The following is a 23,465-nucleotide window of genomic DNA, read 5'->3' on the forward strand; positions in this document are numbered from 1 at the left end:
AGTCCCCTCGTTGAGTAAATGCTCATCTCTGACATCTTAAATATTGTTTTACCTTTAAAGTGGAATGAAAGAGTCCCCATCAATTTGTTTCACATTTCAGTGATTTAACATGTTAGAACTATCCCAGCCCTCTTTATTTGCAAAGTGAAATGAAGTTACCAATAACTTAATTTTAAAAGGAAAGTCATTATCAAAGAGGAAAAAAGCCTAAAAACTTTTATCAATTCCAGACATTTTACTGATGTCAAATAGATTTAACTAAGCACATAAAAACTTAGATCTTAATAAAAAACCCTTTCATTTAATTCAAATATTCTCCGCATTTCAAAGCCCAAAATATGGCCGATTCCTTTGTTAAATCAAAACACTGCAGTGACAAGTAAAGCTTGCAGAATTCTAGAAGCATTTTTGCTATTTTTTGATTTAAAAAAGGAAAATTCAAGATTCCTTCTGACTAGAAAACTTTCCTTTCAAAATTAAGGCTTTTAACTTTGTCCTTTTAAAGTCATGGAGGTGTCCATTCTGCCACAGTTAGTGGTGCAAACACTGCTTGAGTACAGCTCAATGGACACAGTTTCCTTTAGAACGCTTATTGCACTAAAAGATAGCAAAACAAGTTGTCAGTTTTTTTTTAAAAAATAAACACGGTTACATTTCTAAAAAATAAAAGTTGATGTTGACCATATGTTCTGTAATAATTAAATTAAAGCATTATTATTACTCTAATAAATATAAAAGAAACAAAAGGAAGCTAAACTTCAAAAACACATACATATGAAATCACATTAAGGTGTGAGAGGCAGCAAGTAAACTAGCATTTTTCTTTTTTTCCAAAAAGACCTTAGCTCTGAAGTTTCAGTTCTGGTGTTTACTATGTGGAATCCCAGAAAATTTGAGACATCTGAGCTCACGTGAAGCTTCGACATATTGGACTTGCCAGATAGAAAATAATTGAAACTCTTGGACTAGGTAAAACAGCAGCTTTAGTAAATTCACCGGGGAGCAGGAATTGTTGGGCTCACTCCTGCCTGCTCTGGGTTTGCTTTGGGAAGGGGAATTAGTGGAGCTGAGAACTCCAAAGCTGGGAACAGAGACACAAAGGCAGCAGTTGGCTAAATTACGTTCAAATTATTGGATTAGTGTGCAAAATATCTTCCCCCCCGCTCGATTTTTTTCTAGCTAGCGCTGTACAGTCAAATGTACTTGGATATGTTCACATTCGAACGCTTGATGGCAATACTGCGAGAAAGATTCCTCAATGCAGTGGGGTAAAAAGCTTAATTTTTTTTTTCTTTTGCACACTTCTGTCCCCCAAACAATCATTGTTGATTGCTCCTATAAAGGTGGTTTGCTTTTTTTTTTAAATTACACTGTAGATTTTTTTTATTTTATTATTATTTTTTTTTTTTGCAAAGATAGTTGTGCTGCCGAGCAACTTGAGGTAAAGGCATAAGAGGGTTAAACTATGAGAAATAATTAAAAAACAATAATTAAAAAAAAAAAAAAAATGGTGGCGGTGCTTCCTACAGGAGACCGCGCCGAAAAAGCGGTTGGCTGGTTTCATATTGCATAATAGTGCTGTGTTCCTCGATGAAGTAAACAATCTTCCTCGTGTCAATTTAAGGGTGAAGCCTCTCGCCCCTGCACAGTGTCACCTTCAGCACGACGGGAGGCACAGCCCACAAACCAACCCCAAACATACGCTGCATGTGGCTTCACTGCTTGGCTCCTCCTTTCAGCGAGGACGCTCCCGGATTATAGACTTAAGCGAAGTACATCGTGCGTAAGGTGTCTTGGTGAATTTGTACGGCCTTGGCCAGGGCCTGGGGGTCTCTGCCGTTGCTCTGTCCTGAAACGTGGCTTCCTTCAGCACTGCGGGAGGAGGAGGGAAAAAAAAAAAAAAAACCACAAGCAGGGCTGTAAATTGTATTAATTTGGATTAAAAGCTGCTCTCAGTGCTTGGGAGGGCAACATGGCAATAGCACTAGAACCGAATACTGGGAAAAATGCACTTTTCTATTCACCCAGCAACCTCGAGGCTTTTGAGAAATGCCTTTACCTGAGCTGCTCAGTTTGTTCATCTAAAAATAAAAATAAGCTTGTGATAAATACATTGATGGCTTGAAGGTTATAAAATACTTCTGACGTATAAGGCAGAATGAGGTAAGTGAAAGGCACTTAACATTTCCTTCATTCATGACTACTCTAATTCTAAGGCAAAAAAACTAAATGCATGGCTTGATTCCCTCAGACCACGTCAAAGAAAGAACAGAGCACTTTATTAAACTGAACTTAATTCTTTTAATTTGAGTGTTATTCAGTAGAATCCACCAACCCACTCTTGTCTGATACTAAGCAGCAGCTGTCAGGAATCATTATCTTAAGACTAGTCCCAGGGGTAACAAAAATTAACTGCAAAACGAGCAGTAATTATCTATAGTCAGATGGCTTTATGCCTGACAATGGAGCAAAGACTAACGGGGACAAAAACTCCAGTGCGCATTTTCACTTACCTGTCATGTTCTTTGTCCACAAGATGGTATCGTGCTCTGAATGCTACCAGGTGAGCATAATACGCTGGTGCGGGTATAGAAACCGATCGTGTACAGCGCACATATGTGTGGCAGAGCTGGTAAGTCAGCAGCTGGAGTTCATCTGCAGTAAAACAGTTATCATCCCACAAAACATGATAGTGTGAGGGACGGCTGGTACCCTAAGAAGAAGGGAACATCAATTCACTTAGCTGGATTTCCATACAATCACGTCAGATGAAGTTCAGAAAGGGCCAGACTACCTATTCTGAATTCCTACGTAATTGCAGCCAAAGAAAATTCAGTTTTAAGTCAGCCCTGTATTTAAAGATAAATAAGAAGCCTGCCATTGACATGGTTATGTTACTCTAATTATTCTTGCTTGGAAAAAACCCCACATGCCTTCTAGATAACCCTCAATGCTTAAAACCTGCTCCCAACATGACTAAACCATGATCATACCACCTCTTAACTACCTTCAATTAAAACTGTTTCTCACCAAGACACATTTCCCAGAGAAATAACTGCTGTGTTTAACTCTTTCCAATTCCTTAGCATCCCAAGTCAAAGTGTGAACACTAGAGACGGTTCCAGTGCTTCAGAAGTGACATGTGGAGTTCTACGCAAAACATACATTTCTGTACTCGCACACAATGTCGTCCTGCCCACAGGCTCAAGAGCTGCATTGCTCTTTGGCATCATCCTGAATCAGATTTTTACATGTCACTTGTGTTGAGGCTCCCCACAGACACACGCTGACTTCCACCATCAGTGCTTTAGTCACACAACAATGTGATAACTCAGATAAAACTGAGCTAAATGACATTTCTCTACTAAATAACTCTCTGTAAAGACAAGCATCACAAGAGGGAGAAAAACATGTTCTAAATTCACATTTACTTACAAAGAAACAACCATACCTGTATTCCAGCATGGCTACAGAGGTAAAAATCAAACTCGTATGGATGTGTAATGTCTGTATCTACAGTTGTTCCAGCTGGGATATTGCCACTTCGTCCAACCTAGAGAAAAGGGTTTGTTAAAAAGTGCAGCTAACAACTGTTTATACATCCCAACTGTAATTAAAAATACCGGTTTCTGTTCAATACGTGCAAGGTTTCAGTGAACGAACTGCCTCGGTACTGTCTGGAGCGTGTCCGCACCGCAGCCTGGGGTGTGTGACACGCACAGCGCGTGGCTCCCCGCCACCCCAAACCCCAGCAGCGCACCCATGGCACCGCGCAACTCTCCATCTCAAAGCCAGAAGAGCTGCGCATATTTGTATTTAGAATTGTCAGCCTGAGTCTGGATTGACTCACTCAAAAGTTAAGGTTTCCATCATTTTGTATTTTCTCCTATTACGATTGCTGTGGACTTGGTTCTAGTTAGTCACGTGAATATTAGCTATAGTTCACCGACAGACTAGTTCCAGTGTGCAACATGACGAAGCCCAATGGGGACTTTTTTTTTAACATACTTAAGGTCAATGGTTTTTCAGTTTAGGGCCACATTTTGTGCCTATCAATTCAACATCTTCCCTGAATGCAAAGACAATCAGATTGACAGAGAAGCCCTTGCCGGTATTTTCTCCAGCAGCATAAGTGCTTGACATTGAGCATTTCACATAAAGCTACGACGATTACCCTTTCTGTTCTGTCGGCACAGAACAATCGTGTGTGATGTCGCTTCTGTACCACAATATAGGTTATTCCCGGCTGGTAATCCTTCTCCAAACTGATGCAGGCTTCTCTAATGGCTAGCAGTTCATAATACAGAACCTACAAGTGCAAGAACAGAGCAGTTTAGGTTTTCCTTCCATTTTTTTTTTTCCTTCCATTGTAGTTTACACACACCACCTAATAATTAGCTTGCAGTTAACACCAAGTGTAACTTTGCCACACGATTAGTAATCTCAGGAAGTACTTAGAACTTGGGAAATAATCTATTTCTAAGACCTCTCCTTCCCAGAGAGGAAAGAAGTTGCAACTTTTCTTACCCCACACGCTCAAGAATTTCTCTCTTAAGAAGTCTCAGTTTTTTGTGGTATCTTGGCATAGATACAAGCACCTCAAGCAGTCCAGCTTATTCAAATACGAGAAGTGGGGTAGTTATGCAACAACGCGATCCTTCAGGAAACCCAGAAATGAACCAACCTGCCGAAACTGTCCTTCAGAGACCCCGTCCCGATAGAAGATGATGCGCGTGGGCTTGAACCGTGTTGACTTGTAGAACTGGATGAGCAGCTCCCTCACCATGGAGGCCAGGTCTTGAATGATCTCCTGCCGGGGCCGCTGGACTCTCACCGTGGCACAGTACCGGCTTGGATGAGCATCCATGCTACCTACAACCTGCAGGGGAACATCGTGTGAGTAAAGGCTTCTAGATCAAATCTAGACCAAATTTTAAAAAGGCAAAAAAAATGCCAAGAGGAAGACTGTTCAAATAAAAGATGTTTACATTAAAACAATAAGCACAGTAATATTTTTTAACTGTTTAACACAGTTTAATACCTTTGGACAAGAGGTATAACATTTGCCCTCCAAGCGCCCTGAATCATCTGCAAAACTGGAGTCTTCCGCTGTTGACAGCCCACTAATGCATATTCTAACAATCCAGACACAGACTCTTCTTTCTTTGAAGTTTTCTCACTTTTTGCACAGAGAAACACTTCAGTTTGCCTTAGTTACCTAAACAAGTATGCGGTTTCTGTAACTGCAATCAATGCCAAGCAAAGTATCAAGGGGACAAACCAAGAGGAGACTGACCAAGCACCAACCACCACCTTGATCTCCTGGACTGCACCAACACAAAAGGTAAGAAGTATCAAAAACTTTCTTACCAAATGAGGCCTTTAATTACATTTTTTTTCCTTTAGAAATACAAAAATGTTATTAACTAACATCACACAGTTGCACTATTTCCTTTAGAATATTTTTGCAGAAATACATTATTTAATGTGACTGCCATTTAACTTGATTTAAAAATCAAAAAGCCAGCAGTCTGAAGTATCGAGCAGCATCTTTCTTTTAAAGACATGATTTTTAATAACACCAGAAATGTGTACAAAGAACTAGCATAAGACCTGAAAGACATTTCACATAGACATAGTCCATGAATTGCATTGGCTATTCTAACATTTACCCGAGATGAAAAAAAACAATGCTGATTTAATAGAACTTACAGCAGCTATGGAAGGCTTCTTTCCATCTCCGGCAGGAGGGTGAGTGACATCAGCTCCCAAAAAGATCACTGGCTGCTGGAACACAGAAGGTCTTCAAAGAGAAAAAGGTGCTAAGTCACACTTGTAGGCGAACAGTTGGCGCAAGGTTATTGCTCAAGATGGGGTTTTGTTGCACAGAGAAGCCGCCTTATCAGCTGCTCTGGCCAAGCCTGAACAAAGAAATCTTTGTGCACAAGATGCGAACGTGGAAACCGCCACAGCAGTCATTCCAAAACACACTGCCGTGTCACCGTGGCGCGATTCTAGCTGAGAAAACAAACTCAGATCAGTCTCCACAAAGATTCTTACCGTTGATGAGGTACAAGGATGTTGTTGATTCCTCCCAGTTTAACATTAATCTTCAGGCACAGATTTGACAGGGTCTGTGGAGATGTTTTAATGACGTTCTTGACTTGAACACACTGTGTGGCCATTCCCAACAGCGTATCTCCCACACGCTTCACCTCCGCTGAGAAGCAAATATTAGGATAACAATATTTGAAATTGTTGCTATATTTTGATCTTAGCTTAACTCACAATAATTTAAACGTACATACTCTGCAATATAACTTCCAACTTATCTGCATGCTCACACCTGTTTCCAATTACTTTTATCTTCAGACACAAAACATTGATTTCTAACATCTAAAAAACAGTCCCGAGAACTTTCTAACATATGCTGGGCCGCAAATGTCTCAGAACAATACTCGACCGAACAGGTAAAACAGAAATATTCCCTTACCGTACACCGGCGTCTTCCCCGGCAGGATGACAATGATGAGCTGAAGCCCCGAATAGGTGTTCTTGAGGTGTCGAAACATGGGCTCCACGCTGTCCGCGCCCTGGGCGTATTTACAGAAACAGGGCTGGCCTTGGATCGGCATCCCCGCGTCTTTGGAGATCTTGCGCAGCTGGTCCGTGAAACCCCTACAGACGAGAAGGTTTTCTGAATTTTCACAGTAGCAATGGCACACAACAACCAAAGCACAGAGGACACAAGAACCGTGTTACTCAAATGAAGACAATTCCAAATACCTTTTAAAGCAGCTTTTTCAAAACCTTTGTTATGTTGAGGCCGTACGGCTTTGAAACACTATAGGCCAGAATTGCAAAAAAAAAAAAAAAACAAACACCCACCAAGTTCAGACAGCTCCAAGTAACTAGGCAGAAAGCAGCAATGTCACAGCACCGAACCCCACAGTGTACCCAGATATCGTGCTTTGACTGTAGCTTCCAGCAAGGAAAATAGCTTGGATTCTCTCCCTAACATCTTAAATGGTTAAAGCCAAGTAAAAGGCTCATGACAAGTCCTGTGGTCGTTTCCACTTAGATGGCTTCATAAACGGAACAGTCCAAAGCCCAAACACTGACATGCCTTACTTCAGTATTTCTTCTCGGCATTGTCTCTGCGTTGCAAAGCAAGCGATAGCCCACATCTTGATCTCAACGCCAGTGTGGAACTGCTTCCCTCGCATGTCCCACACTCCATGGCTTGGGGTTGCCACCGTTCTATTCTGCAGAAACAAAAGCAACATATTCAAGTGACTGGAAAAGAAAAAGCCTGTGCTATTCTCAGTTTCAGCGCAACAGAGAGAAGTTTACCATTCAAACTTCATCCCTGTATTGCACAACGCAACTGAACTAACTAAAACAGTGAACGTGTGCAGGAAATCACTCTTCAAAATAGAAATGAAGGAAAAAGCAAAAAAATCTCACCCGTCCTCCATACTGCAACATGGGAGCTGGGAGCACGCGCCCCGTCACGTGGGCCATCTCATCCCGGACTTTGAACTGGAACTCTTGAACAAATGGATCTGCATCATAATTTGCACTTCTCACCTAGAAAAAGAGTTTTTCTGTATTACAGAGGTATTAATTGTAAGTTGTCTAACAGACAGAGTAGGAGGAATGCTACAGAAGTGTTCTACGACAGTTCCCCTTGACAATGAAAAAGGCTCAGACTGAACTGCTCAACACTACTAACCTATCCCCAGTGAAAACAACTAATACCATGACATATATTGGGTGAGATTTTTTGGTTCCCTTAGTTACTCGTGTGCCCATTTGTAGCATGCTTATTTAAAAGCGATTTATTTACTCATGGGATAGATCAAAAAGCACCCTCCCTTAGAGAGAAGCACACCCAAGATTAAACAAATTAATTCCTTTTATTACTGCACATTCATGTCTACTGTATTTTCCAGACCAGCCTTACTTTAACTTTAAAAGTTTGGCTAACTTGTCAGCTCAAAAACCAGACCATTTCAAATAAGAGCTATCTGTTTATAAGAGTATTCAACTAAAAATATTCAAGTTGTATAATATTTCAAGTCAGAGAAGACACTGACGTTTAGAATGTAAGCATGCTATAATAACAAACAAAAAAGGTGTTCAAATATCAGCAGGAATCAAGGAGATGTCCAGCATCATTTAGTGAGTAGCATCACACCGAGCTGAAATTAAAGAACTAACCAATCTGCTTATTTCCTCTTGCCTATCTGGAGCAGATCTCGCCGTGGCCTTTATCATAGTCGATGTCTGATTGTCCGTCAGCTTCTTGATGCACCGCTGGCCAGCTACGATGTTACACACCTGAACGGAAAACCAGAAGCGTCAGCACACAACAGGGGCACTCTGAACACCCAAACATACCGTACGTACACAGCGCGATGCTATCACGAGAGAACATGCCCCCAATGTGTATAAGCAACTGCAACTCTCTCATAGTTCTAGACTTTAAAGCACTTTTTACAATGTAGATAGTCTTTGAAGTAAAAGAATAACGAACACGTAAATATGTGAACATGCTGGTACTGCAAAGGGAAATACTGAACATCTGGCAAAATGATACAGCCTACCAACAAAGAGCTGATTTCTCAAGATAAGTTCCTTACTTCTAAAGGCAGGTAGGTGTGTTTCTGTTCTTGTCCCACTTGTAGGCAAGGAAGATGAGGGTATTTCAGCTGGAGGTTGTATTTCTCTCGGAAATACTGTGCTACTGTTCTCTCCACAGTCTGGCCATTTTCTAACTGTAAAGGAAAGCTGAAAAGACACACATTTTAATAGAAGGCACAGAAATCTTAGTTGACAAGTATTGACATCCCCCAAACCGATAAAATACTGGTCCTGTTATACGGTCGGTGTTAAGCTATCACACATTTTATGCTCTGACAAAAAGCATCTTACGTTTGATGACTTGCAGGCCTTCTTGTTACGTTACAAACACGGTATTTCCTCCTCATCGTTCCACAGTGAGTCACTTCTACCTTTAGACCTGCATAAAAGCACCAAAAACCCCGATGTCATAACTACACAAAAATTTGCACAGGAGACACAAGGCTTCTTATAATAGAACACGTTCTAATCCAAAAGCTTTGAGAGTCAAACGGCACAACATAAGAAGTTATTTATTATTCTCTAAACATTTTGCGTTCATTATAATTTGGTTGCTGACCAATCAGGTATTATCCTCAAAACCAAATCATAACATATTTCACATTCAACGTCATCCGACTTTCTTGTAGCAGTTTTATTTAATAGGCACATGACTAATCTCAGACACAGACGGCTGCTTTCACCATATTCTGTGTTCTCGTTCTCAATGCTGTACACCTCTTAAAACTAGCAGTTCCAATATAATTGAAATTAACAGGGCAAAATCAGATTTCTACCTTATTATTTATTTTTCACCTCTCTTTGTGTCCACATTCAGACAGTAATTTTCTTTCATTTCACTGACCGAATTTAACTTTACGTTTTGAACGGCTGAAGATCTCGTCCAAAAGCACCCAGCCTACACAGCACAAGCTCAGCAGACTTGACTCTTTATGCACGATAATGACAACAACGACGGCAGCTGCAGGAGGCTTTCAGCGGCTATTTCTGTTCGCTGTGCGTGCACAGAGCAGACTCAACACCTGCTGGAAGCACCGAGCTTATCGCACAAGTGCTGCGTAGCATTGGCAGGCACACTGTTACGGCTTTCCCTAGCCCAGGGAACAAGAGGCACTCGAAAACAACGCTTGTTACCATAAAGATTCAACCTACGGTCCACTAGTAAAGGCTCTCGAGAAAGCAGTTGGGTGACTTGTCCTGTCAAGGCTTTTATGGACTGTGGATCACAGACCACATCAAACCAGGTCCCTAAGTACCAGGTAGCTTTGAAATAAATTCTCGCTTTGCCTCAGCATTTAAACAGCGGGAGACCTACAGTCTAAGTCCCTTAGAATTAACTTGATTGCATTACCTGGGACAGAATAGATACATTTCTACTCACCCTTTATCTCTTTGGTGAATTTTACCCGGTGAGAGTCAGTCAGAGGTCTTGGTTGTTCATCAATGTTATGAATGTCAAGAACTTCACACATAAACTGAATTACAGGTTGTGCTTTGTAGAAGGCAGTGGCAGAAACTAAAGAGAACAAAATATTAAGTGGAAAAAAACCAAACCAAAAACAGTCAGAATGTTGTGCAGCAGTAGATAAATGAATGCTTTTTAAAACTCAACATAACCCTCTAGCCAATGTTGGGCGGCACGCAGTTTTAAAAACAGATTAGCAAGCCTTGCAACAACTCCATATGTAAAAGCCAGCGTAGGGCCCACAGTGACACATCAGTCTGCAGCACAGTCATCCTGCAACTACTTCCCATTTCAGGGTTTTAAAAGGGTTTTTCCCCAGATAACATTTATTTCTAGAGAGCTGTAATGTCCCAGAGCAACATTCTCTTTTGATTCTGTATGGAGCTGTGAGCAGAGATACTATTAATATACCTCTACTGAGAACTTTTTTTAACAAGAAAAGCTAAGATTATTCAATATGCAACATAATTCTGTCAATGATACAAACCGGTCAGTTACTGAAACAATATCTGGTAGAAACATGAGCACTATTTTGACTACACTCAAATTATGGTAGGGTAGCAGTGCCTGCAACCCTTCATCTACGTAAATCTCTTACCCTGCCCACATACTAATGACACAACCACATCAAGTGACACTGAAGGGTTTTTCAAGAGGAGATTTGACTCATTTCACGGAAGGAAGCCCATGAACAATCCGCTTGCCAAAGTGACAAGCCATCGAAACGATACCTTTTAGTAAGAACGGTGACAAACACAAACTACTCCATCCACTTAGAACTTCAAACAGCAACAAGAGAAAAGAAACACTTGACGAGCATTTCACTAGTTTTCCAGCCCTCGTGTACCGAAACCACCCCGTCGCTGTGCTCATACGAGACATTCTCCAGCCGTGCGTCACCGGAACGCGCTGCCAGCTCCGCGCGACGCTGCGGCCGCCAATCGCCGCACGAACGGGAGCAGCGCGAGGTTCGTCTCCCGCAGCAACACGAGCAATGGAGAGAAACAGACTTGGCAGAGAACCTCGGACAAGCTAAACGACTAAACCAGAGTCAAGCGATGAGATCTGAAAGTCGTCTTCGCAGCCTCAAACCACGACGTAAAGGGATTGCCCCGTAAACCGGAGCTTACAAAGTTCTTAAGTTTCTCATTCACAGAAAGGACTGAAAAATTTCTGCTGCATGAGTTACTCCTACACTTTCTAATGCTGGTAAGAAAACTTGCTTCACAGAAAGTAAGAGTGCAATACATCATAAATTGGTGGAAATTATGTCCCATCTGAATTGTAGTTCTTTCAGTACCTAGCGTACAGATACTCGTATGGGTTATTTCTCAGAGTGGTAAGATTTTTACGTTCATTATTTCAAACAGCGGCTACACCACAGCTGCTCTTTGAAAGGCAGTTTTACAAGAATAAGCTGATCTGAAGTCATATGAGTATCATCCACAATTTAGGTAAACTAGAACATACGGACTTAGAAATTTTTGTTGTGAAAGCTCAGTATCATCCACAACATTTTATTAGGCTCCACGACAAATGCTAAGCGCAACCTGACTTAAAGTGCTTAACCCAGTGCAAAAAAGACAGACTATTTACCTTGGTTTTATAAAGCATTTCAAACCGACAGCAGGAACAGAACGCGAATTAAAACTTTAGGCAGCACCTGCAGCTCAAACACTGACATTTTTCAATAAGGGTTTAACAACTAAATAGACTCCGCTTACAGAACCGAGGAGTCTGACACACGCACCAGTTGATCTCGGATGCAATTCAGCTGGGACTTAACAAAGCGGTGCAAAGCAGATCTGGTTTTGCATAAGAAAGCCCATCTCGATTAGCTCTATTCACAAAAGTGTTTGCGGTGTATTTTCCAGAGTTGTCTTGGAAGTACAGAACAACACCTACTGCGGACAGACATCCTGAGCCATGTGCCTGTATCACTGGGGATGCACCAATTAAGTAGGAAAACAAACTATGCTGGGCTTTTCCTTCCTTTTTTTTTTTAATATGGCACATAAATTTCTGCCCAGACACTGACATGATGACAAATCCAGAAAAAAAGACTAGAATTTCTAGGTAGCCTTTGCTATGTACCTCTGAACTGGCTGAACAGAAGCAGTGTATACATACACACACTTCATTATCCCCATCTCACTCTACTGCTGCCCTAACTCTTTAGTATTTAAAATATGAATTAAGAAATCGATGTACAAGGTGGTTCTGGTTACTAAATCCCCCTGGACAGATGGCACCAAACGTTATCACACAGAACGTGGTACTCCAAACTCAAGCACGCGCCAGTAAAATGGCTGAATGGCAAGGTCATTTTTACTCTTAGAGGCCTGTTTGTTATTGCCTTTATTCTTAACCCTGAATCCCAACTTACCATCAATGTTGAGCATCATCTTCCACATGGCAGGCCGAACGGACTGATGGAATCCAAACCAGACCTCCCTGCCGCCACCCAGGGGGTGATCGTAGCCTTCCGGAGCTGAGAAAAAGGACCGGCCCACAGGGGTGTACCTGGGGATAAAGAGAACCACATGCTTAGACTATCGCTTTCCAAATAAACTCCATAATAAAGATTAGAACGCACAGCATTATTATTTTTTTTTTTTTAATTTTGTGCACCAGGAATCTGTGCCTAGAACCCAGTTTAAACAATACACTCTGAATGCTGCCGTTCCCACTGCAGCGTCTTTAAATTTATATAAAAAGATTTCCTAGGTTTAGCAACACGCAACCACTTTCAGTTTTTACAACAAAGCAAGACCTAACTTACCCTTTTGGATCTTCCACTTCAAGAAAGTATAATCTCCATTGTATATACTGGACTGACCCTCAAATATCATTTTGCATGTTTGTATTCAAATGTTCCCTAGTAAATGTACACCGAGAGAAGGAATAGCTATGGTGGAAACACAGAAATAGAGAAACTGCTGTTTCTCTTGGGTAGAAAACTGCTGTTCACAAACCTCCATTCCTCCTCACATTTGTAAGGGACCGAGGTCAACATCTGCCACGTGTCCTGCGGATGCAGGGTGAACATCGGCTTCCATAGAACCACAGGTCATTTTTAAAGCCAGTCACATCCAATGAAAAATACCAGTGCAAAGCCATCAATCAAACTTTAAAAGAAATTTTCGTTGTCCAAATGAAGCAAAATCAATTTGACCTTCTCTAATGTTTCAGGTGCCAAGATAAAGAATAACAGACTTTGGTAAGGCAGGTATCAAGTCTCAAGTGTGTATTCAAAACACGAGAGGCGCAGATCATTGGCGGGTATATCAATGAATTAAAGACTCGTGCTTTCAGACACTGCCATCGAGTGCATGATACTTGGCTCAACTTGAGCAGAAAACATGAAAGCAGTGCTACAGCATCCCATGATCTCTCAGTATTTCAATTAAGGCCTATTATAAGTGTCTCCCGTTTCTTGATCTTCTCATATACATCACCTGCTCTGGAGTTTAAATGGCTCCAGAAATACACACTTTACACAATTAGCTGCAATCTCCCCAGTTCAGCTAACCAGCTGTGCTGCATAAGGGGAATGATCTTTTTTTTTCTTTTCACCTGTGAATAAACAAGGATGAAGGTCTCCCAGGGGAGATACCTCAGGTAAAGACAGAGCGCAGGAAGACAGTGAACCTACTTCATGGAGGGGAGGTGTCGTAGCACCACATCAACAGCATGAACAGGGTTAGTGCTGATAGGTTTGTCTAGTTCCAGAGGCTCAGGCAAGGTTCTTCCTGTCAAAACTTCATGCAGCAAGTGCCAGCTCACCCGAGAAACAAACTTTATTGACACTTTGAAGGGACGATCTTTTCCACCTTCTCCTGGCAATGTCACATCCAAATCCACCTGGGTGGGGGAGGAAAAAAACCAAAAAGCAGCTGTTTAACCTCCAGTCTGGTAGCCCTGAGTTTTCATTCCTTCTCATAACTGGGCCAGAGACTCAAAAACTCAGGTATGTAGGACACAGCACATCTGATAAAGGTACATGATCAAATGCGCAAAATAAAGAGAACTGGGTCCTCAGCAAGCAGAAGGGCATCACATAACTTTGTCATCTCGAATCAGAAAGCTCTTCATTCCAGAGAAACTGTGGTTTGATTTTTTTTAATAGTATTTGATTATAAGATAATGTATTACAGTCTGTAATTATTAGTATTTAATAGATTTTGCTGTAGAAAGGGGCTGCTAAACTCTAGGACAGGTCCTGCATGCAACTATTACATGCACATTTACATACATCAGAATTTGCAGAAAAGACTCTAGAAGGACTCCATTTCAACACAGATACTGTAAGATACTTCCAGTTTTGCTGAACTCAGCAATATCAGCAGTGGTGTTTGCCTCCTCTTCTTTCCTAAGAAGCTGTTTCAAATATTTTTTCCAGTTCTCTTACCCCAGTAGTGGCCACAGGCAGCGGATTGGCTGTATAGAGGCTTCTTTTCCCATCATAAACCGGTCTACGGTCTCCAAATATTGTCACTTTAAAATGCTGCACCATTGAGTCCACCACCTCCCTGGAAAAGTTGATATTTACATTGCAGATGTTTTCAAAGAACCGGAATGGCTCCCACACACCCCGTGTTTTGCTGAAGTAGTTTCAAACAATGTGTTACTCAAGTGAATTATAAAACACCCACTGGTATTCCAGAAAGGTGCTTCACATACTTCAACTAAAATAACAGATGAATACTAAAGAAAAAAGAAAAAAAATCACAATCGTCGCAAATGCTCAAATATTGGAAAACATTGTTACTGAAATAATTTCTGAAAGTCCCAGAAACAACTGAGGCCTTTGTATAACCTTTATTATACAAAGCAAGGACACACTTACCTTGGAAGAAACCCACAAGGTTGTATTATGAAAAACCAGCACAAACTCACAAGCGAAAGCAGTGCTGGTGCACAGAAGCAGCACAGTTACTTGTGCTGGCTACCTGGAAATGTTCTGCTCTTAACTGCCTACACTGTATATAAAAACGAGGTACCCTAAAAAAAAAAGAAGTCTTGGCTTTAAGTCCTTAATAATCTGAGTTCTTACAACAAAATCAAGTAAAAGTCTGATCAAATTTGCATGCAATTATAGGTTCTCTTGAATTTATTATCTGTTGATGGCAATTAAAAAAAAACAAGCCATCAAACAAGCAGTAACTGGATACAAGCACTTGAAACAAAACACCATAAATTGTTCATCTGCTATAAAAAGGCGTCTTCATACAAGTAGTAGATATGTCAGATCCAAAGAGACTTTTACAACACCCGTAACTGGAATATGCCTCCAGGATTTGAATTCTTTCAGTAGCACAATAACTGTATCTTACTTGACACATCATAATTCCCTTGTTCTACAGAAATTAAACACTTTTCTTCTTAAGCACATGCGAAGCAGCATTCTTGCAAAGCAGAAGCTTACTTGCATACCATTTCCTGACCGGGCAATATTAACCTAAAATACTTGAGGAAGATGCTCAGTATTGCCTTCCTCCCCCAGCAGCACTTTCACCTCTCAGCTGGGACTTGGTGAAAGGGAAGAGAAATTCTCCATTTCACAGTTCATGTTATCAAACTCTCAGAATCCAAACCCTTCCACTGGCTAAGAGCACAACAATTACTTAAGCAACTCCAAAATACCTACTCAGTACTCCATCGGTCTAATTTACAAGACGAATTTCACCTTCTTACCTGTTCACCCTCCGAGGACACTTATCTGGTTTGATGTCCACCTCATAGAGGTAGACATCGATCTTTGGGATTTCAACCTGGAAGCAGTTGGCCAGCAGTTTAATGGGTTTGCCCATGGTGCCATAGCCGGGGCGCCGGGGCACCATGAGCAGGGGCTGCGCCCCGACGGGTCCTGCCAAAGACAGAAAGGACGCGGGTGAGCAGATGAGCTGTGTCACAAAGCTTCCGTGTCAGCAGATGAAAAGCACACCATTCGCAGGTACATGTCCTGGTCCCTCACGGAGACTTAGTGACGTTCTCCCCTTTTTCAGTCTCGGGCGATTCCCTGGAGCGCCAGAGCCAGCGCGGGGGGAAGGAAAGCGAAGGGATCAACCAGTGCACAACAAACCTGCCCAGTCCCAAACCAACACTTGCCCGTTTTCCCTCCCTGAGCCTCCACCTCCATCTAGACTCTTTTCTTACTAACGAGTTGCAGCTTCTGCGATTAGCCTGAATAAAACCAGCTTTCCTAAACAAACAAAACCAAGCGTGCTTTTCCTTGTAACGCTTTACCATCGCGGAAAGCCTGTCTGCCGTGAAAACACAAAGTTTTACAAGTCTTTTCTGGACACCCTACTAAGAGCAAAGTTGCCGCAGAATACAAAAATATGGCAGCAGCTCCGGACTGATGCTGTTTCACTGCCATGATTAGCTTATTCCTGGAAGACAGATTACTCGTGAACTTTGCCGGCTGGAAATGGATGAAGGGTAAACCCATTACCTCCTGTCTAACCGCACCGACAAAGCCGATTGACCTGAAGAGGAAAGACACAGACTAAGACACGGGATTAAAAAACTCTTGATTACTTATACATTAGAGAGGAACACCCATGGCTGCTCAGAGAAACCATCAAAATCTGCAATAAGATATGGGTATTTTGAAAGTCAGTTAAAAACATCTGTCTAGTGATAAATGCTACACTCTCACCAGGTTATCTATTTAATTTACTTTGCGTCACTTAGATGAGAATCCTCCGCACAAGATCCAGGTTACTCATGCTTTACAAAACCAAACACAGTAGTAGACACAGTTCACTTTCAAGAATTTCTGCTGGTATTTCCACTTAAAAATATCTCTTCCCAGTCAAGAAACAACAACAAAACCAACATACTTTGTAGCCCGAGTTTTAAAAAATTACTCATTGTACAAATGTCACGATTTACAGAGCATTGGATTAAGTTAGTTAAAAGTTCTCCCCCTACTCCTACTCAGTGACGCAGACAGCAATTCCAGCCCACTCATTTTCATAGAAGAGTTAAAATGTCAAGTGCTGGTAAAAATGTCTTATTTGCCTTTTGATTAACCTCCACCATTCCTGGAAAAAAGTTGCATTATTTTGAAGGAAACCATGTTCTGAGAATAGGTGAGCATCATAGCTACTGCCACCATAACATTCGCCTGGCTCTACCCAGAAACCTACCAAAAAATCCTGAGTGGGCTTGGCTTTGCGCCATAAGATAAAACAAAAACATAGAACAAGCAGCATCATTTAAAACACCCTCACGGACTATGCTTATGCAAAACTTGTTCCAAGCATCTGTTCTCTTCAGCATTTTCTTCATTTTCATACTGTCACGCGAGTCGAAGCTGCTCTACAATTTACTCCAGATATATTTTCAGAATATAAGCACGTGTAAAAAGTTACTACTAAACATTTGAGCGACATAAACGACTCAATATCTTATTTTAATATTACAAAGACATACACGCCAAAGTTTATATTTATATATTTTATATAACTCTGCTTCGATTCACAGAATCCTAGTGCTCAGCTGCAAAAACCCGACATAGAGAACGATCTGCAGTTACTAACACGGGTGCACCTTGAAATCCCGGGTGATAAAAGAAACACTGTGCCCAAAGCCAAGCGTGCAAACAGGGCTGCAGGTTCTGCCGTGGGACACGGCGGGAGGAAACCAGAAAACACCCGTGTCAGACAAAAGCCTTCTTGGGCCTCACCTGTTCAGCCGCACCACACACACTCGTCTGGAAGGAGCCAGAACCCAGATCTTGGCAAAGAGGAACGAAGCGACCAACAAATGAATAAGAATCACAGGTCTACACACTATTCGGGAATCACTGTGTGTGATGCACACGCTCCCTAACTTAAAAACAAGTTGTAACTCAATTCTATCGCTGCCCAAATACACCAGCGCCCACGCAGAATCCCCGGCTTCCAAAACACACGGGGTTGCCAGATTGCACGCTGTGAAAGTCTGTGTCACTGCCTTCGAACCTGCGACTCAAACACACGGAACACCAACGGCGCTCCGGGGACGGCGGCTGCTCCCCTCGCACACCCAGCCTCATGCCTAAGCCCTGTGCCAAGCCAGTGGAAATAAGCACACCGACCAAACCCACCAAAAGTAATACTCTTCCAATTAGAACAGAACGACTGATCGGCAGACTGGCTCCTTCACGTTATTTAACCGCCGCAAAACCAAAATCCTTGGCGTTTCAAACAGCTCTGAGAGGCTGGGACCTCTTGGGGTGTCCCCAGAAATCAGCTGCTCACGCGAGAAGTTTTAGAGAAGAAACATTTTTGTGTTTAAGAACCTACTACTGCTCTGCCATTAGAGCAGCAAATGTGGACACATACCTGGTATGTTCTTAAAAATCCAGGAAAAAAAAACCCAGAAACCAGGGCTGGCTGGCATGCCAGGATACTGCTCAATTCATAAACCTGGTTAAAGAAAGTCCCCAATGCTGACACTCAACTAATTAACACAGAACAATGAATACACAGACAGGAACTAAAACTGGTGCTTCGGGCAGATTCCTGGAAGGTTTTTACACAGCAAGGGAATAAGTTTCAAGAAGATAAAAGATCTGTCACTAAATAACATTCTGAAGACAAGCCTCACACCAACACAACTTTTTCAAAGAGCTAAAGTTTGGAGTCACACTAAAAATACACGGACAACGAAATAATTTTCAAGTGCAATTATGTGGCACCTCCGCCAACAGAACCATTTACTTCAACAAAACACAAAAACAGCTGGAATTTGCGGTTGTTGGTATTCAGACCCGCAATTTGAAAATTCCCACGACGGATCATGTTCCAGACCAATATGGAAGTCCCGCTAAAGGTTTCAATGAGCTCTGAATCAGAATATTTTCTTCCGTGGAATTATAGATGCTATAACAAAGATTAAACACGCCCAAACCTGACTGTGATTTCTATGGCAATATAGGAATATTAACAAAAAATAATTAATATGCAGCAGTATAGAACGCACCTGGCGCACATCCAAGCCAGGCTGCAATCCACCCAGCAACAAACGGAGCCTTCGTCGCAATAAAGCCTGAGCAGCGAGTGCACAAACCTGCAAATACTTTCAGCAAAACCCATTTTACGGAAAATTGAAGCTTTTGGCACACAGGACAGTTTTACAGCGCGAAGCCAAATGCTGATTTCTAGCAAGATGCTAATAGAAATTACAGATTTCCTTACATGATCCTCTCCTTACAGAAAGAGACATCAGGACCGAGCTTCCAGCACAAAAATATCCTCATTCCTACTCTGGGCTTCAGCGTTATAAAACCAAAAAATATTAATAGATGATTACTTAATAGTTTTATTTCTGTTTATAAAACGTTCTAAATCTCTAACTGAACGGGTGACTGAACAGCCTTAAACACATGACGGAAGACGTTAACAGGTAAAATATTATTTAAAGTCCGGCTCAGGAACACAAGGCAGATTTGTCTGGCGGATCCTGTCCTCAGGCTGGGAGAAAAGTCTCCACGGAGGGGGGAGAAAAATCAAAAAGATTCCCTTTCAGAGGGCCCCTGGCCTCGCTTGGGCTCGGAGGCCCTGCCTGAGGAGCTCCAAGAAAACCCCATCGCTACCGAAAATTACGTTAACGCTAGATTAAAAAGAAGAGATAGGAAAGATTATATTTAAATGCTGGTTTCAATAATTGAGCTCTATTTCTGCCAGAAATCATGAATTGCCTTATTTCTGCAGCAGCGGCCTTGCTGGGTGGCATTACATTATTTATGAGTAATGCAATCCCCGTTTTCTAAACATTCCTACTTGCGATTTAGGCTTTTTTTTAAAAAAAAAAAGGTTTCAGATAATAAGTCGTGTTAAAACTCCTCAAAAGCCAACATTTCGATGCCATGCTCAACGACGGCCAACTGCACAAGTACATACTAGTGCGCTAACTTGTTCTGTCCTAATGACATTACAGAAAATACAGTGAAGCCGTTTGGAAGGATTTATGAGATAATAACTGCTTCTGAACCATTTAAAAAAAATCTAATAATAAGGAACTTTAGATCAAAAAAGCAGCTTATATGCACATTGTGAAGTTAATACCTAACTGCTCTAGGAGAACATGACAACCCCCAAAACACGGCAATTCTTTTCCCTTGAAGGTATTTTCCAGAGAGCAAAATCAGGAAGGTAAACTGACCATCTCACAAAATGAGAAACTGTGAAGACTAGTCATGAACTGTAGCCTTTAATTAAGAGGTAAATGCTTTGCATGACAGTTCAGTTGCACAGTCTAGTCTAACAAGAGAGAAAAATAACTTCAGTTCTCAAGTTATCTCCGATCACTTGGCAAGTCAGCCTGCTCGCTGCTGCTTCTCGCTCCAAATTCAATACGAGCCTTTGGACTATCAGCTGAATTTTCACATTATCCAGCAAGATTGTAAAACGTCAGTTTTAGGCTGACTCTGCTGGAGCTGGATGCGGTGGGAGACCGCGGTTCGATTAGCACGTCGTTTAAACGCGTACCAGATGTGCCGAAACGCATAGAAGCCGTATATTCCTGTCATTTCTTTACACTTCTACTGGAAATTAGCTCGAGAAATATTCTGACACCCCTACCACTAAGGAAATAAAGCTACGAGGATGAAACAATTTGCAAAGGTCAGACTGTGAGTCAAACAGCTGCCGCTGCAACTCCAGAGGAAAAGTCCCACTAACGCACATCACACCGTTCTGGGGCAGCGCGAGTTGTGATTCATCCCCTTCCCTCCGCTACCCCACCCACAGAAACGTAACTTCCAATGCCCTGCCGAATTACTGCTCTTAACAACGAAAGAAAAAAAAGCCCTTTCTCAGAATTTTAGCAGCCCGAAGTCTGTCTAGAAAAGCGAACAAGATTACAGATGTCTGTAGCGCTTCATGAAAACCAGACCATGCTAGAGTCAAGAAAACCCAGCTTGACACTTAACACAACAAGCTGTGAACTCTGAAGGAACAATTTCCGAAATGTAAATGAAGACGCGTGCAGCACGGATTGGACTCAATTGCACCGCCGAGCATCCTCAGCTCCGCGGTATATTCCTGCCCGTTGGGAGTTTACTGAGCGCTCTCCTGCTGGAAGTGCGATGCACGACACCGAATTTAATCTACCGAGAGCTGCTGTTACTTTGCTTCACCTTTTTACAGTGAGCATTTTATTGCAATTCCCGTTTACTCGATTTCACCACAACCTGCACCCCGAACAGCCGCTTCACATCCTTCTACTTTAAACTATAATATGTTCAAATTATTTGGACCAGAAGAGGCACGCTTGCTAGATTTCCCAGGCTAAGCCTATCTCACAACTAGGAAGCCACCTACGGCGCTGCTTCACCTAAAACGTCCTGGCTCCAGAAATACTCCCAGCCCTGTCTTTGTTCCCCTACTTTACGCCACAAACTCTGCTTATTCTATCACATATTTTCCCCTTACGCACAGAAAAGGAAGCACATCGCAACGTCTTTCTCCCTTTTACGACAGAACTTTAACCCTTGTCCACTCTGCCGAGGATGGTTTGTGTCCTCCTGGTGTCCGATGGCCAGAAGGTTCCCTTGAACACGGAACGTCCCTCGTTCCACAGCAGCATCCAGCCAGCCAGCCCACCAGGAGCACGCGGTGCTCAAATCTAACACGTTACAGCCTAAAAACAGGGAAACCCACATCAAAGTTAAACTAAAAGGTTTACGTGCTACTCTTGTAAATCTATCCCTTATTATAAGGCAACTAGAATTACACCAGGTTACAATTAGAGATTGCTTAAGACATACAGATTACGAGCACGCCATCGGAATTCCACCAGATTGCTAAAATCCAGCATCTTCCCAAAAAGGTCTCAGCTCCACCACACACCTCATTAAGCGAGGCCATAGCTCAGGTCAAAAGTTTAACCATTAAACCCACCAATAACTTAAACCTTCACGCACATTCCAAAGGTACCTACACATGAAGAGATGAAAATATATTGTACATTGACACCTTTAGCCTCACGCTCTTATTTTCACTGGCTGTGGCACTACTTGAAATGACAGAAATGGAATTCTGAGTAGTTTTGACATTCCCTTTGCCATCCGGCTATGTCGCCAGCTTAAACACAGCCCAAATCTGAACTCTCGATCCACTTCACCGTCAGCAGATACGTTTGATAAACTAAAGTTGCTTCTCTAACTCTAAAAGCACAGTTTAAACACCCAGTTTATGAACACTAAGCACGTGCTTCCCAAGTAAAAGGGTCAAACGACCAAAGACCCCCAGGTCTGGGGTTGCTGTGCAGCCCCGGGACCGACCCGAACCCCCGCGGGCCCGGGCGCTCACCGGCCGTTCCGCGGGAAAAGCGGCTCCGGTGGCGGCGGCACCTCCGGCATCGCCGCAGTTCCCGGGTTATGCAAGCCGGCCTGCGGCCGCTGCCTGGGAAACACCCGTTATGAAATACAAAAAAAAATAATTCCGAGCGGCGTTCGGCACAGGAGAACGGGCAGCGGAGCAGGACACGGTTCCCGCGCTCCCCGGTTACCGGAGCTGCAGCACCAGGGCTCCCGCGGCTTCCCCCCGCCCGGCCGGCGGGACGGGACTCCTCCCCGCCCGCTTCACTCGCGGGGCGAACCCGCCCGGCCCGGCCGCTCCCGCCCGCAGCTCCGCACCGGCCCTTCCGCGGGAGCCGCGCGGGGAAGGCCGGTGAACCCCGCTCCGGCCGAGCGGCGGCGGGCGGGGGCCGGCGCCCGTTCCCCCCGCGCTGCCCCGCCCGCGGCCCAGCCCCGCCGGGCCGCCCCGCCGCCGCCGCCCGCGCTCACCTGCGCTGCCGATTTCCATTCATGGAGCTGGGCGCAGCCGCCCGGGGCTGCGGGCTCCGCCGCTAAGCCGGGCCCGCCGGCCGGCCCGGGGCCGCGCTGAGCTGCGCTGGGCGGCGGCCGCCCCGCTCCCCGCAGGCCGCGGCCCCTCGCCCGGAGCTCCCGACCCGACCCGTCCCGTCCCCTCAGGCGGCGGCGACCGGAGCCCCCCGGGCGGAAGTTGCGTGGCCGCCCGCAGCCCCGAGCTCGCGCTGCCGCTCTTGCCCCGCCGCGCGCGCGCGCGCCGCAACGGCCGGAAATCCCGCCCCCGCACGCCGCGCGCGCGCGCGCCCTTCCGGGATGGGGCGGGGCTTCCGGGCGCACGCGCGTGGGAGGGACGAGAGAGGCGGGGCCGGAAGTGGCGGGGGCCGCGCGGCGGAGGCGCGAGCCGGCGCGGTTGCCCGGCAACGGGGCGAGGGCGGGAACGGCCGGAGCTACCGGGGCCGGACCGGGGAACGGGGGGAGCCCGGGCGGCACTGCGGGCTCCCGGGAGGTGTCTGCGCGGGAAGGACGGGGCTGCATGTGCCCCCGGCG

At 43.8% G+C, this 23,465-nt stretch overlaps 1 protein-coding gene across 1 annotated transcript; it reads right to left on the minus strand.

The window, feature by feature from the left end:
- Positions 1 to 687: 687 nt before the first annotated feature.
- Positions 688 to 23,030, minus strand: AGO3 (argonaute RISC catalytic component 3). The gene is made up of 19 exons (XM_065650694.1): positions 22,896 to 23,030; positions 15,809 to 15,980; positions 14,523 to 14,643; positions 13,767 to 13,975; positions 12,498 to 12,634; positions 10,028 to 10,162; positions 8,938 to 9,025; positions 8,646 to 8,793; positions 8,224 to 8,343; positions 7,468 to 7,590; positions 7,132 to 7,265; positions 6,494 to 6,678; positions 6,061 to 6,220; positions 5,713 to 5,803; positions 4,685 to 4,879; positions 4,175 to 4,309; positions 3,452 to 3,553; positions 2,514 to 2,713; positions 688 to 1,872 (listed from the first exon to the last, which is right to left on the minus strand). The coding sequence occupies exons 1-19, from the start codon at positions 22,912 to 22,914 to the stop codon at positions 1,764 to 1,766; spliced, it is 2,583 nt and encodes an 860-aa protein (XP_065506766.1). The 5' UTR covers positions 22,915 to 23,030; the 3' UTR covers positions 688 to 1,763.
- Positions 23,031 to 23,465: the final 435 nt, after the last annotated feature.

The sequence above is a fragment of the Caloenas nicobarica genome, chromosome 23, assembly GCF_036013445.1.
Source record: "Caloenas nicobarica isolate bCalNic1 chromosome 23, bCalNic1.hap1, whole genome shotgun sequence".
Classification (NCBI taxonomy): Eukaryota; Metazoa; Chordata; class Aves; order Columbiformes; family Columbidae; genus Caloenas; species Caloenas nicobarica.